At 35.4% G+C, this 15,086-nt stretch overlaps 1 protein-coding gene across 1 annotated transcript; it reads left to right on the forward strand.

Moving 5' to 3' along the window:
• Positions 1–3,196: 3,196 nt before the first annotated feature.
• Positions 3,197–15,086, forward strand: LOC107864674 (serine/threonine-protein kinase EDR1). The gene is made up of 13 exons (XM_016711112.2): positions 3,197–3,890; positions 4,531–4,953; positions 7,026–7,129; positions 7,797–8,941; positions 9,635–9,675; positions 9,969–10,037; positions 11,376–11,476; positions 12,189–12,267; positions 12,378–12,476; positions 13,051–13,119; positions 13,244–13,293; positions 14,270–14,446; positions 14,540–15,086. Exons 1-13 carry the CDS (start codon positions 3,438–3,440, stop codon positions 14,673–14,675), a joined length of 2,946 nt encoding a protein of 981 aa, XP_016566598.1. The 5' UTR covers positions 3,197–3,437; the 3' UTR covers positions 14,676–15,086.

The raw sequence follows: 15,086 nt of genomic DNA on the forward strand, positions 1-15,086 counted from the left end.
CGATGTGCTATGAAGCAAAGGCTTTCGCACAACGATTGCGCCCTTGCTTCTTGTTTTTGAGCCAAAGCTTGCTGGGCAGCGAATAAGCCTTCCAAGATAAGTTTAGAAATTCATAGGAAGGGATAGTCTCCTCATCAACGTTAGGTTGGCATTTATTTAAAACAAAATAAATCATTTGTTGATAATTGAGTTACCATAGTTTATTTAGTTTGGCTGATTCATAACTTGTAGTACTAACAATTGAAAAATTAAACACTCTGGTGTGTTTGGTACGATGAAAAATGTTTTTCTATTTTCTCTTGTTTGGTTGTAATAAAATGTTGGAAAAATATTTTCCACAACAACTCATTTTTCTCAATTTGAAGGAAAATGACTCCCTAATGGGTCAAGGAAAGTCATTTTTCAGAAAATAACAAATGTGACTTATGACTCCACCCCCACCCCCACCCCCACCCCTCCCCCTCTTTCCCACCCTAACAACACTCATATTCACATGACTCGAAAAATTCACATTTCTCAAAAATTTACATTACTCGAAAATATTTTTCACTGTGCTTTGCTTCAATTTATCACTGCTTGAAATAAAAAATAGTGAAACCCGAAGTTTTTCCATTTCCAATGTTTGTTAAATATATTGTTATTTTCATATGCATAGAGGAAGACTTGCCTATGTTACTTTTGCTAATTGCATATTTCATTTTGTCATCGATGTAACTTGTTTCACGAGGTTGAATAAGCTTATCGTTTTGTTATATTTCTATTGATTGTAGTATCTTGAGATTGTCCTGACAAAATGTTGAAAAGTGTCTCCCATATTTGCTAATTAATAGTTGCTTAAATTTAGTGATTGTAATATCTTAGTATTCGATATTGATATTATTTGTTATTCTTAAATTAGTTCTTACAAATTGTTCAGTTGCTAGAGACATTGATATACTAGTTAACAGTCAGTGATATTTTCTAAAAAATATTTTTTCACTCACCAATCAAACATTAGAAAATATTTTTCTAAAAATTATTCTTTACTCACCAACCAAACACCATAAAATATTTTTTGAAAAATATTTTTACTCACCAACCAAACATGAGAAAATAAGTAGAAAACCAAGTTATTTTCCAGAAAAACATTTTCCATGAAAAATATTTTCTATCATATCAAACACACCCTCTATCACACTTGTTAAAAATATTTAAAAAACTAATTATTTTCTTTTATAAATATAAGTATTATACTTATGGGATGATATAATTATGTGGATGTTCATAACTCATAAAAAGTTATTCTCATCATTCTTTTTCATAATGTATTGTAATTCCTTTACTATTCCACACATCACATAATGTATTGTAATTCCTTTACTATTCCACACATCATTATATTTATAACTTTCACACCCTTCAACCTCTTCCATAAAAATAATCTTAAACTTGACATTAAATTATAACTTTGACCTTAAATATTGACAGTGCACAAATATGACCTTTAACTATTCAAAACTACACAAATATGACCTCCAATCCTACGTGGCAAAACGCTTGTTCAACACGCAAAACTGGACGCATCCAACTTAAAATCTAAGGGCATAATAAATAAATATTACCTTAAACTTTGACAGTGCACAAATATGACCTTTAAATGACTTTTCACTATTATTTTTTCATTATTTTCGACTTAAAGATGAAAATGACATCTAATTTCTTTTGTCATTGAGGAAAAAGAGCAATATTGAAGATTTATTAATTAGGCGGGTCAGCCTCATACAAAAAAATCGAGCGGGTATGTATATATATTATAAAACAGATGACGAATTTAAGTTATATAATATATCTAAATATTATTTATTTAAATATTAAATTAAAGATGAAATTATACTAATAATAAAAAAAATTATAGTTTTGATAAAACGTTATTAAATTAATGTTATTAAGGATAGTAGTAGTAGTATATTAAATTAACGTTATCAAATTAACGTAATTAAAAAGTGTTATTAAATTAAGGAAGGGTGAAACTATGTGGTTGCCATGGGGTTCACCTGACCCCCTCGGTAAAAAAATTACGTTGTATATATATAAGATAGAAAATATATATTTATGTATGTATATTAATGTTGAACCACATAAAACAAGACACTTAGATAGCCCATCAATGTTATTTGCTTTCTTAGGCGCTTCCTTCGGCCTACTGTGCGAGTTCGATCCCTGCTAGTGGCTGTTGTTTTTTTTTAATTAAAAAAACTTAGGTGTTGTTGCTATAGAAATAAAAATAATAATAAGAATAATATTTTTTAAAATTAAAAATAAATTAGGTGCTACTACTATAGAAATAAAAAAAAAATTATTATAATACTAATAATAATAATAATAATAACAACAATCACGTATGAGATTACAAAATCGGAGGTCATATTTGTTCAGATTTTAAATAGTTAAAGGTCCTATTTATGCACTATCAAAGTTTAAAGTCAAAAGTTATAATTTGATGTCAAATTTAGAGTCATGTATTAACTCTGTAATGTTATCATAACAATCTTTTATATACCTTTGTGAGCACTATAAATAAACGCATATGAGCTAATATTATATAAACTTAGAGATTCAAGAAATATTTGATACTTAAAATAAGATCTCTTCTATTGTTCTCGCTCTCTACATCTCTTTTTCAATAGTATTACTCTTTTATCTTCATTTTATAACAACTATTGGCTTCAATTGCATTTATATAGATAAAGAAATGTGTTCATTAAAAAATTTATTGTCTACTACACCTAGTTTTACGTGAAATTATTGCTGCAATCAATAATCATCCTTGCTTTTACTATTGTGCATTAACTCTTGACTTTAGGATATACTACACTGTCTTAAATTATTCGTTCAAAACTTTTTAATTTAATTTTTTTTTATTAATTAAAAAAAGATAATTTTTTTTCCTATGTTTTATCTTTTATATTAATTTTTTTTTAAAATTAAAATATAAATATCATTTAATAGAAATATTAGGATAAACTAATTATATTATTAATTATTTTTTTAATCAATATGACATCTCAATTTGGGACGGAGGGAGTATATTTGTATTGCGGAAGAATGTTCCATTTTTCTTTACTTTAGGGGCCCAAAAAGAAATTGCAGTAAAAAGACCGCGTTGATGCCATTCCCGTAAATTTTACCCAACTCCATGTCCTTTTAACAGTTGAATCGGTACGTATCCACCCCCCGTAAGTTTTCCCTCCTCCCTTTCTCTCTCTACCACGCCTTGCCCTTTTTACAGTCAATATGACTCTAGAGAGAGAAAGAGTGAAAGAGACTGTGACGACTAACAGTAGTAGTAGTAGTTGATTTGTATTGTATAATATATATACTACACATATGCACAAAGTTAGGGAGAGAAAGAGTAAAACCACCGTTTGATTTAGAGAGAGAAACTGAAACCGAATACGATGAAACACATTTTCAAGAAGCTTCATCATCCTAATCGATCGAACGATCCTCAATCTACTTCAGCGCCGGCATCCTCATCTTCTCCGTCGTCGTCGTCATGTGCTACCGATAATCGGAATTCGAGTTCGGTTGCTCAATCACCGTCGAGTCCGTCAACGGCGGCTCCGGCGACTGCTGCTACTACTGCTGCTGCGTCTCCGGTGAGTGCTGGTGGTGGAGGAGGGAGTATTCCGACGATTAATCGGCAGCAGGATTATTATACTTCGGAGGAAGAGTATCAGGTGCAACTTGCCCTAGCGTTGAGTGTTTCATCCTCGCAGTCTCAGGATACTTTTCCGTCCGATGTTAATTCAAGTAATAGTCAGATACTCGGCGGTGGAGGGAGAAGCGCTGCTGAATTGGCACGTGATAGGGCGGATGCTGCGGCTGACTTGTTATCCAAACAGTATTGGGTAAAAATCGAGTTCTCATTGCTGCTGAATTTGCTTCCATTAGTTATGAATTGAAGATTTGAATAGCTTGATAATTGGCTTAATACGTAGTCAGCCCGTTAAACTTGTCAAGATATTCCATTTAGACACTTCAACTAAGTCATGTTCCAATTGAACATCTCAACTCATAATAAAGTGTTCCAGTTAGACATTTGGTACAAATTTTGTGTGTTCTCTGGTCTATTAAATAGTTGACGCCATAAAATAAGTCATCTCCTATTATTTTACGCATAGCCTCAATAAAGCTGTAAAACTTGAGGTGTTTCCTACTTGAGGTTGATGTGTATAATTTAAGGAAGTACACATTTTATGTAGTTAAGTTAACCACCTAATTGACAAATGAAAACACGTGCAAAAGTTTTTCAGAAATTTGAACCGTAAGTGTATAATTGGAACACTTTATTAGGAGTTAAATGTTTAATTGAAATATGACTTAGTTCGAGCTTCTAAATGGAAAATCCTGACAAGTTTAAGGGGCTGACTATGTAGTAAGCCTTAATCTTTTACGTACTTTGCTAGTTCTTGGAGTATGTTTTCTATCATAGATGGTTTTCAGTTTGGTTCTCAGAATTTTGTTTGACTTACTTTATCTCCTTATCAGGATTATGGTGTGCTGGACTATGAGGAGAAAGTAGTTGATGGGTTCTATGATGTATATACTCTCTTTACAGATCCAGAAAATCGTGGGAAAATGCCGTCTCTTACTGAACTGGAAACAAATCCTGGGAGTTCTGACTTTGAAGGCGTGATAATTAATCGGAGAATTGATCCCTCATTGGATGAGTTAATGCAGATTGCGCACTGTATTACATTGGACTGCCCTGCTAGTGAGATTAGTCTGTTAGTACTGAGGCTTTCTGAACTTGTAACTGGGCACTTTGGTGGGCCAGTAAAGGATGCAAATATCATATTGGCCAAATGGATAGAAATTAGCACCGAGTTGAGGACATCACTTCACACCAGTGTGCTACCAATTGGATCCCTAAAAATTGGGCTTTCACGTCACCGTGCACTGCTTTTTAAGGTGATTAGCATAATAAATTGTTTTTGCCTGTTTCTTTCATTGGGACAGAGTGATTGAATAGCTTCTTGCATTCCGTAATAAGAAGCATTGGGCAGAGACAATGTTAACTGGCTTTCTATTGAGGATCTCTTTGCATGAAATATTACCGTTACTTCTACCTTTTAGGACTTTTGAATCATGACAATAAACCATTTACTTAACTGTTAGCTACAATTGGCTCCTAACAAGGAAAACGTTGAAGGTAGGAACTATATTTATTATTTAAATTATTGTTCTGCCATAATCTGTTTGATTTATCATATGTAATAGATAATAAGCGTATGCTCTTTATGTAAATAATGTAGGACTTTGGGATTGGGACAATGAACCATCTAATTTACTGAGCCATGCTGGGCTAACATGGAAAACTGTAGAAGTAGGAGGCTATTCTTACAGTTTAATGAGAATTAAATTTTTGTTTGATTAATGAGAACTAACAGGGAAGGACAGGGCAGGGCAATATTCAAACGGGGTAGGGCGGGTCAAAGTTAATATTTTTAAAACTTTAATTGGGCAGGGTAGGGTTGTGTTGTGTTGGGCCTTTTCACCCATTATTTCAGCTAAACTGCGGCTGTCTCCTCTCTCTACACACATAGACAAAAGTCATTAGCATATAATCTGTGTGTTCTTTCTTGCTTTTAAGTAGCTTCATATATTATTAGTTTTGCAGTAAAATAAAATGGAGAACCCATTTAGACGTTCTTTACTATAAAGTTGCTCCCTGTTAATAGTCAGTTTTAGTGTCACTTTTACTTGCTACTTAATTGCTTGTGCAAAGGATATTAAATTTGATTTCCCACATTTTTATAGACTAAAAGTTTTGAATTTTCGATCTTGAGTCCACGAAGATTTTGGGATAAGAATGAGATTGAATGCAGTATTCTTTTGGATTAGAAAAGGAACTTTATTTATGTTATAAAAATTGCATTACATTACAGCTACACAGAAGACGCAATATTATTTAAAGTATATAGTTTAGTATATCAGTTCTTGCTTGCTTTTAAAACAGCGGGGAAAACAAATTAAAACTTTAATGGGTTAGGGCGGAGCGGAGCAAAATGTTGGGAAAATTCTAACGGGTCAGAGTAGGGCGAGTTAAAATATTATAGCGGGTCAAGGCTTGCCCCGCCCTATTGCCATTCCTATTATTTATCATACATAGTAGCTTAGGCTCAAGACTCTGTTTTATGTTTTCTTGTGTTAGCATGTTTTGTGGGAAGAAGTAAGCACCTTTTCTATTCCACAAGGAAGCACAGGTATCATTCTTGTGATGGCCACCTTGTAGTTGAATATTCTTAACATGTTATTCTTTTTCTGTCAAGGAGCTTTGGTAGATTTGATCGTTGGCAGTTTGGCCTTTGTTGAGCCATATAAATTTCTTTCGGTACTCCACTTATTTCTTTAAGATTTTGAGTTGGACACATAAATTCTTCCACATGGTATAAGAACCAACCCTTGACAAACCCATTCTTACATCATAAGTCCGTGTTAAATTGACAACCCACTATAAGGTTATGTGTGCAGGAGGGTGTTTGGTTAGGTAAAATCTTGGATTATTTCATCTATTGCCTTAATGTTTTGGATTAGATTCTTTTGTTCTTTCACAGCTTTCAATACATTTAGCTGAAAACTGAGAACCTGCTGCCTAACGCTCATCTTCAAGAATATTTAAGTGTTGTAAATCTACTTAGAGGTTGGCCTTATCTCCCAATGGGCAAATTTAATTTGCGTCATTGATCTACAAAGCTTGTGTTATTTTTATTTTGCACCATTAAAATTCTGCTCAAACCACACAGTCTTCTGTACTTGTGACCTCGTTCAACTGGCTTTTGACTTAAACTTTGTAAAGGTACTCTTTGGGAGGGGTGTGGGTAATTCTTTTTATTGTAATCAGATCTAAGTCTGAAACAGTGGGAGCTTTTGTATTGATGTTTGTTGACATTATGCTCTTGTAGCATTTGAGTGATTTTCATGAGTGATTAATCTTTTATCTATTAAGTTTTTATTGTTATTGTTGTTTTTACATGAGGCAGGTACTAGCTGACCATGTTGGAATACCCTGTAGACTTGTTAAAGGGAGTCATTACACCGGTCTCGAAGACGATGCGGTCAACATTATAAAGTTACCAAATGATAGGTGAATTGTGAAGTTCAATAGCTTTTCTTAAATCTAACTAGGAGGGAACAATTACATGTCCAAATTTGACAGGTTGCGTTGTATTGTGCACGTTTGACCTTATTTATTTCTGTTTACAGATCGTTTGCTCTCAAAACTGTTGTTGCTAAAGCGTCCCACATAAGTAGCCAAAACGAGAGTTGTCTCCTTATATAGTGTTGGACAACTTTCACATAATGAGCTAGTTTTGTGTTTAAATTAGAGGAAGGTCTATTTTCTTCAACATTTGTGCAATTTTTTGTTTATGAAGTGCAACATGATATGGTATTGTAGGGCAACAAAATAAACACAGACTATCTATCCTTAATAAAATGGACTAGTTGTCTCGGATGCTTGCACATCTTTGTGTAATTGAGTTTACTCTTCATGAATATCATTAGATGGATCTTGATTTATGTCCAAAGTCGTTTGTATAAGTGTTCTGAGCTATAGTCCTCTATGCAATCCTATGAAACGCGTGGTCTTTCTTCATTTGCAACTTCAAATTGTATCTCTTACTACCCCGAAGCATTTATTGCTGCAATATCCTTATTGCGCAGACGTGCACGTACTGCAGCATTTGTGATTAATTGATTTTTGTTGCATAACTTTCTACATTTCAGCCTCTAAATCAATTCTTTGCCTTCAGCGAGTTTTTGGTTGATCTAATGGGAGCACCAGGCACACTCATACCAGCTGATGTTCTGAGTGCTAAGGATGCGTCTTTTAAAACATACAATCCGAAATTGAACAAGATTCCGAGTTTGCCGTCCAATAGTGATTCTGGAGTTCCATACCCGAGACAGAACTTTTTATCTGGTCAAAATTCTGGGTTAGGAGATGATTTCTCCAATAGATCTAAGCACGAGAATATGGAATCAGTTCATTCAATCTCAGATACAGGTGGTAGCTCCATCGCTGGTTCTTCAGGAATCACTAAAAGACCATCTTCTAATCAGGTTGATAGGACTTCGCCATTAGCAATTGGAGCTTCTTTGTACAAAGGAGGCCGGGGACCCAATGCAGCTGGTGATGGCTTGAGGTTGAATGTAAATGTCGTTCCTTATGATCAGAATAATCCCGAGGACCCAAAAAATCTTTTTGCTGATCTTAATCCGTTTCAAATAAAAGGCTCTGGGAACACATTGTTGCAGAAAAACCCTGCTAGAAACAAAATCAGTGAATTGCAACCGCCAAAAAGTACTTTTCCCCCTGGACAGCCTCCTGCCCCTATGATGTGGAAAAATCGGCATGCACGCAATGAGGTCCCCTGGAAAAATGAAACTGATTCCGAGGGACCTTTTCCAAAGAACGGTGGATCTAGTGGGTATAATGCATCATCAATTGCATCTACCAGCTCAAATATACCACAGAAATCTTCCCCTGATACCTCCAAGTTACATGAAAATTTGCAGCCCGCCTATATAGGAAATGGTGGGGTTGCTTCCACCAGGGATAATAGCTCCAAATCATCAACTGAGCTTGAATTTAGAAGGTTGTCTGTTCAGAACAGTCAGAACAATAATAGAGAAACAAGTCAATGGGATGGGCACAGTTTGCGGGGTGACGAGTTAAATAGGACACAAGCATACGGACAAGATATTATTTTGGAAAGTGGCAACATAAGAAATTTGCAAGCTCAGTCAATGGGAACAAATATAAAATTGAAGGAGCCAGAAAATCCAACTTCTTCAGGAGATCTAGGCCCAAGTCAGGTTAATCCTGTATTTGATGATGTTGGTGATTGCGAAATTCCATGGGAAGCTCTTGTCATTGGCGAGAGGATTGGTCTTGGTAAGCCTTTGTTTTTCCTGACTGAAATGAATAATAAATGTGAAATTTTATGCCTAATGATTGTCATGGAGGAGTGAATAGATAGAGTGGATTTCTGTTAGTGTAGGTTTAATATTTTAATTGGAGATTGCTTAGTTGCTTGCTTAATAAAGATGAAAAAGTAAGGGCCTCAACATACTTTCTCATCTCGATCACATCAATGCAATCAAAGCTTTATCCACTGAATCATTTGCTTATCGATTTAAGTTAGATACACTAACAGTATGGAGATATTTTACACTATCAGTGACCTTTAACTTGTGATAGCAGGTTAATTACTATCTTTATCAGATTACTGGTTAATGCTTATCTAGAGGTTTACCTGTAATTACCTAATAAGAGATATGATTGTGTAAATATCTTTTACACTGTCAGTGCGTAGAACTCAATTTTTTTTGCTTACACATCTAGATTTTCTATTGTGGGATATCTCTCTGAAAGCAATCATTTGTTTTGTTGCTTCCAGAGAAATATCCCACAACAGAAAATATAGATATGTAAGACAAAACTCTAATATTCCAGACTTATTTATATTATTATGCTGCGAGATATCCACAAAAATGGGTGCTAATGGTTGGACTGTTTGTAGGTAATATTGTGGGTTACTCTTAGAATGTTTTCTTCACTCTGAAGTCTTCTGGTCCCATTTTTCAGGTTCCTATGGGGAGGTTTACCATGCAGATTGGAATGGCACTGTAAGTGTTCTCTTTCAAATATCCCTAGGAGCACTTGTTTCATCTTCACATTCATTAATTGTTACTAGTCATGTAGATATGATCAAACAATTGGCTTCATGTTCTGAGTTCTCAAGTGTATTCTTTTTGGTATATCCTCTATAGCGTCACCTTTCATCAATTTTCAATGTTCTAACTTCTACTTTGTGTGGTACCAAATATTTTCTATCATTAAGTGAATGCTTTGATGTTGATGTAATTACTTGAATGCATTGAATATTGAATGCCTTTGCTTGTGTATCTGTCTATAATAGGAGGTTGCTGTAAAGAAGTTCCTTGATCAGGATTTTTCAGGAGCAGCTTTAGCCGAGTTTAAGAGAGAGGTTTGGATTCTGCACTGTTATACTCTTAATACTATTTGATGCCTGCATTGAGTTTAAAAATCTAGAGTACTAGAAATATGTTCCGGTCTCTGTTCTAATTTTTAAAAAGAGATTATGCCAGCATAGTCCCAAAAACCTGGTCCTGTCATTTTCTGTTTCTGTTTAATCACCTGTAGAACTGTAGTGTGTGGTTCTCTCTTAAGATAGATCTACAAACCTGGTTGACCACAAGATTTAATTAGTTCTGTGATTTTTGCATTTATGGGAGTATGATGGCATAAGTCATAACCTCTTTTTAACATTATCGTTTTCTTTGTGGAGGAGTCCATTGTAGCTGTAAGAATTACCTTTTCTCCGTTTTCAAGAGTCTTGGATTGTCGGGCCACATGCTATACATGCTGAAGTAGATCTATCTGAAGACAGTTTAAGATGCTAGTTGACTCGTGTGTTACATTAGTGCCAACAAGAATATTTAACTGCTGTGATCAATGCTCCCAATCATTTTCGTTTTATCCTGTCGTTAACTCTCCCCGCTTGTGCGATTTCACTCGGTATGGTGTTGTTGTTGCCTGTCGCTAGCTCTCAAAAGCCTTGCAAGAACTCTCAAATTGTCCGACTGTCAGAAATTTCCGCAATCGTTCGAATGGGTCAGGCTTTAGTTACTGAGATTGAATCTGGCCGGGTGATGCTCCCATGAAGACTAAAATTCTGTTATGCCAAAAAATAGTAGAAATACTAAGAGAACATTAGAATATTGGTCGAAAAGTTAGTTTGATAAAGAAGACATTAGATCAAAGTTTAAAATGTTGAGTAGCTAAAGGAATTTGGATTATTGGAAATTACTGAAGATGTGTAGAACAATATATTAGTGAATGGTGTCTCAGATTTTTGTAAAGTACCAACTTGAAAAGAGTGTCACAAAAATTGGAATGTACTTAAAGGATATTTTCCGCCATTCTATTAGTAGAAAGGTTGACTTACCATGCTATTTAGATGTGAAAATTAACTTCATTGAGCATCTTTGTTGTCTTCAAGGCCTAATGATGACACTTGTATGAATATTTTCAGTTGCGAACTTGGCTTGTTTATTTTTCTTTGTTGTTTCAGCTTTAGTTTGTCAGTTTCATTTTGGTGGGTTACTTGTTTGATGAGAATCCTAGGTCTGATTTTCTAGGTTAGCTACTAATCAATTGTGTACTTTTCTTGTGTAGTTCTGTTAAACTGTATATTTAAAGAGATGTTCCTCTCAAGATATCATGTTTGTCCTATTTCTTTTGTTTGGTGCTCAACTTTCTTCTTGTGGAATGCGTCATTAATTAAGTTTGGTTCTAATGGCAGGTGCGCATTATGCGTAGGTTACGACATCCAAATGTTGTTCGTTTTATGGGTGCTATAACTCGGCCTCCCCACCTTTCTATCATCACTGAGTTCCTGCCACGGTATGTTTGTATTTTGATTTGCTTTCCCTTTCCTCCATAATTGCCATCATTAGTAAGATTTTGGTTGTTGTCACAGTCAACTTGTTGTCTGTTATGCTACATGCAATTTTGGTTCTCAATCTGATTAGGACTTAGTGTCCACTGGAACAGAGAGTGCAGGGTGCTTTTATCATTGTACATAAATCCTTGTGTTTTTTTCCCCTATGCAGCGAAGTAGAATTTCTAAATTTAGGTCTAGTAAGTGTTGTTGTTAAAAGGGAAAAAAATGCAGTTAATTAGTTTAGATTTCAGTGATTCAGATTCAGTCCTTGTATTTCTTTTCCTGATTGCGATTCAGATTCAGACCCCTTATAAAGGACCGTGGTCTCTCATATCTCTAAGCTTTAACATGAATATCCTTCTAGGTGTCTTTATTAGCTTTTTGTGGATTAAAATCAGGTTTACCATTTGGATTAATTTTTATTTATTAAAAACCTTGTGATATGTTTTCTAGGAACTCTTGCAGAATTTTGTTTTCTAATTTGAAATGAATGCTATAGTCTATCGTGATTGTGTTTGATTTGTGGTACTACAAAGTGCCAAGTGTTAATGTCTATTTCGGCCAAGAATTGACTAATTATTAAATACTATCTAATTGTGGCAAGCAATTACTGATTTTGAATTTGTTCTTGTGAAAGATGAAATTACTCATCTAAAATATCATGCTTTTCAGAGGTAGCTTATATCGGATAATTCATCGTCCTCATTGTCAAATTGATGAAAGGATGAGAATCCAAATGGCCCTTGATGTGGTATGATCCAGCTGCATCCTTACATGATTATTGATTAATTAGGCATGGTGCTTCGGACCAATTGATATATTTCTTTTGTTTGTGTTGATCTTAGAGGTTCTCTTGTGCAGGCAAAGGGCATGGATTGCTTACATACAAGCAACCCTACAATTGTTCACCGTGATCTGAAGTCACCTAATCTTTTGGTTGATCAGAACTGGAATGTCAAGGCAAGTGTCTTTCAAATGTTTTTATCTTTTTCTTGTTACCTTTACAAGAACTCATATTACGTCTGAGCGGGCAAAATTTATTATTTTTCCCTCAGTGTTCTCATTTAGTAGTAAGAGCGCCGTTTAGTAGTAAGAGCGCCGTGCGTGATGTGTGGATTAGCACATGTCATGAGTTCGAAGCCTGTTGTGGACAAAATAGTCGGGTAGTTTTTAGTGAAGAAAAGTGGAGGGATGGACCTAATTTTTTACGAGTTTCAAACTGCTCACCAACTGACCCTCAAGGATTTCTCGGTTATAAAAAAATGTTGATCTTAATTTTGATCTGTTGAGTTGGTTTGTAAACCCATTGTGCTCAGTAAAATGCTCACCAACTGCGATAATCCTTGAGAAAACCGTTAGACTCTTTCGTCAATTTTACAATTCAGGAGAGCATAGTGAAAAAGAAAGTAACGCAGTAATGTGATTAATGTTCATTTTGGATGGGGAAGTGTACTTGTTTCTGGTTGTTAACATTAATAACTCTGAATATTTTTCAAACCATTCCTTAATTTATCGGTTGTCTCTTGGAGTGCAGGTATGTGATTTTGGCTTGTCTCGCTTGAAGCACAACACATTTTTGTCATCCAAATCAACAGCTGGAACGGTGAGAATAGTATATCTGTTTCCTATATTTTAGATGTGTTATCCTTACCGTGAAGTTTGGATACTAATTATTTTCTTTCTTCACTTCCTTCCTTATTTTCTAACCTAGTGTTTTTATTCCATAGCCTGAGTGGATGGCGCCAGAAGTTCTCCGCAATGAACCTTCAAATGAGAAGTGAGTTATCAGTTGCTTTACAAATTCCATATTTCACTCATAATCTGTGTTGAGAGTCTTGCAGTTCTATTTTTTCCCTTAAAAATTTGGCCTTTTTTCTTTTATGTCAACCTTCATGTTAGGCATGCGTCCCATTTTTCAACATGTTTCTATAACTTGTTACCTGTGTAAGAAAATTGATCTTGGGTCTAAAACGAACCCCAAAAGCTAGCTTATTAGTGAGGACTGCCTAAGGCTACATATAATGAGACAACAGCCCATTCCTTTGACCAACGTGGTCTAAAACTACCTCACATGCCCAGGGCGGACAACAAACGTAGGAGCTCTTAAGGAAATGCCGGTCTAACTAGTCCAAATGTGGATGAGAATTGTGCAAGGCCATAGAAAAAGACGACCCTATTCACTCTTATCTATGTGGGACAATCTAACAATGTATGATGCCTTGGATTAGATCCAAAAATGGGGGAAAGTTTTCAGTGAATTTCATTCTACTTTGCGGAAGTTGAGTTTTGACATAGTATCAATGTCCGTGGAGCTAGACTGCCGCACCATCTGTGCAAGTATGAGGGAATTTTTTTCATCCATGCCTGGGATTTAAATGGTAGTTCTAATATTTTCTTATATTTTCCAAAATGGCAAGCTTCATCCAGGATAGGATTCTTGGTTACATAGTTCCATGTTTAAATAAATAGTTAATATTACCTGAAGGAGTTGTAGTGGCGTAATCTGTAATTTCCACAATGGCAAGCAGCATCCAGTATAGGATTGTTGCTATCATAGTTCGAGTTAAATAACATAGTTAATATGTCCCGAGGGAATTGTAGTGGCATAATCTGTTTGCTGAACTTTCTCCACTGTTGTATATTAACTCATATATGGCAAAGCTTGCAACGTACATTTATTTGCAGCAGATTTGGTACTTGCTGAGTTCTCCATGCTACTTGTTCCTCGGCTAAAAGTTTTGGTCACTTGACAGGTGTGACATCTACAGTTTTGGTGTCATTCTATGGGAACTTGCTACCTTAAAATTACCTTGGAGTGGGATGAACCCTATGCAAGTGGTGGGAGCTGTTGGCTTCCAGAATAAACGTCTTGAGATTTCAAAGGAACTTGATCCTTTAGTAGCAAGAATAATATGGGAATGTTGGCAAACGTAAGAGTGACATGCACCTTTAATATTCTTTATGATTTCTTCTTTTTTCTCAAGATGCAGAACGCTAATTACCTGAGACATGTATTTTCACAGTGATCCAAGCTTACGTCCATCATTTGCTCAGCTAACAGTGGCTTTAACACAATTGCAACGACTTGTCATTCCTTCATATGTGGATCAGCCGAGCTCCCATTTGCCACAGGAAATCTCAGTAAATTCTACCCCGTAAATTTTCTCGGTTCACTCGAGTGCCAATATAGATCGGTCATTTTATTTTTGAGGAAAGCAAGGTTTTGGTTTTTATTTCGTTCCCTATGGAAAGACGGATGGACAGTGGACTCTCTTGGCAAAGTAGATGGTGCTTGTTGCTCAGAAATGGTTTAGGAAGAAAGGCAAAACTTGGTAGTGCTGCTTAAATTTGTACAGAGATTGTGTATAATTTGATCCCATTGGAGACGCTGTCTCTCTGAAATGTATAGTCATAATGACGAGAACTTCCGTGGTTGAAGCTTGAGCTCCCCTCCGAATGAAGGGGTGCTGCCCGTAATAACTTATCACATGATGCCTGTATAGTCTATACAACTGTGGTTAAGTTGCCACTTATAACGAATATATATGATTGCATTCAAAATGTTCCCGA

This window comes from Capsicum annuum, chromosome 8 (assembly GCF_002878395.1).
Source record: "Capsicum annuum cultivar UCD-10X-F1 chromosome 8, UCD10Xv1.1, whole genome shotgun sequence".
NCBI classification, from domain to species: domain Eukaryota; kingdom Viridiplantae; phylum Streptophyta; class Magnoliopsida; order Solanales; family Solanaceae; genus Capsicum; species Capsicum annuum.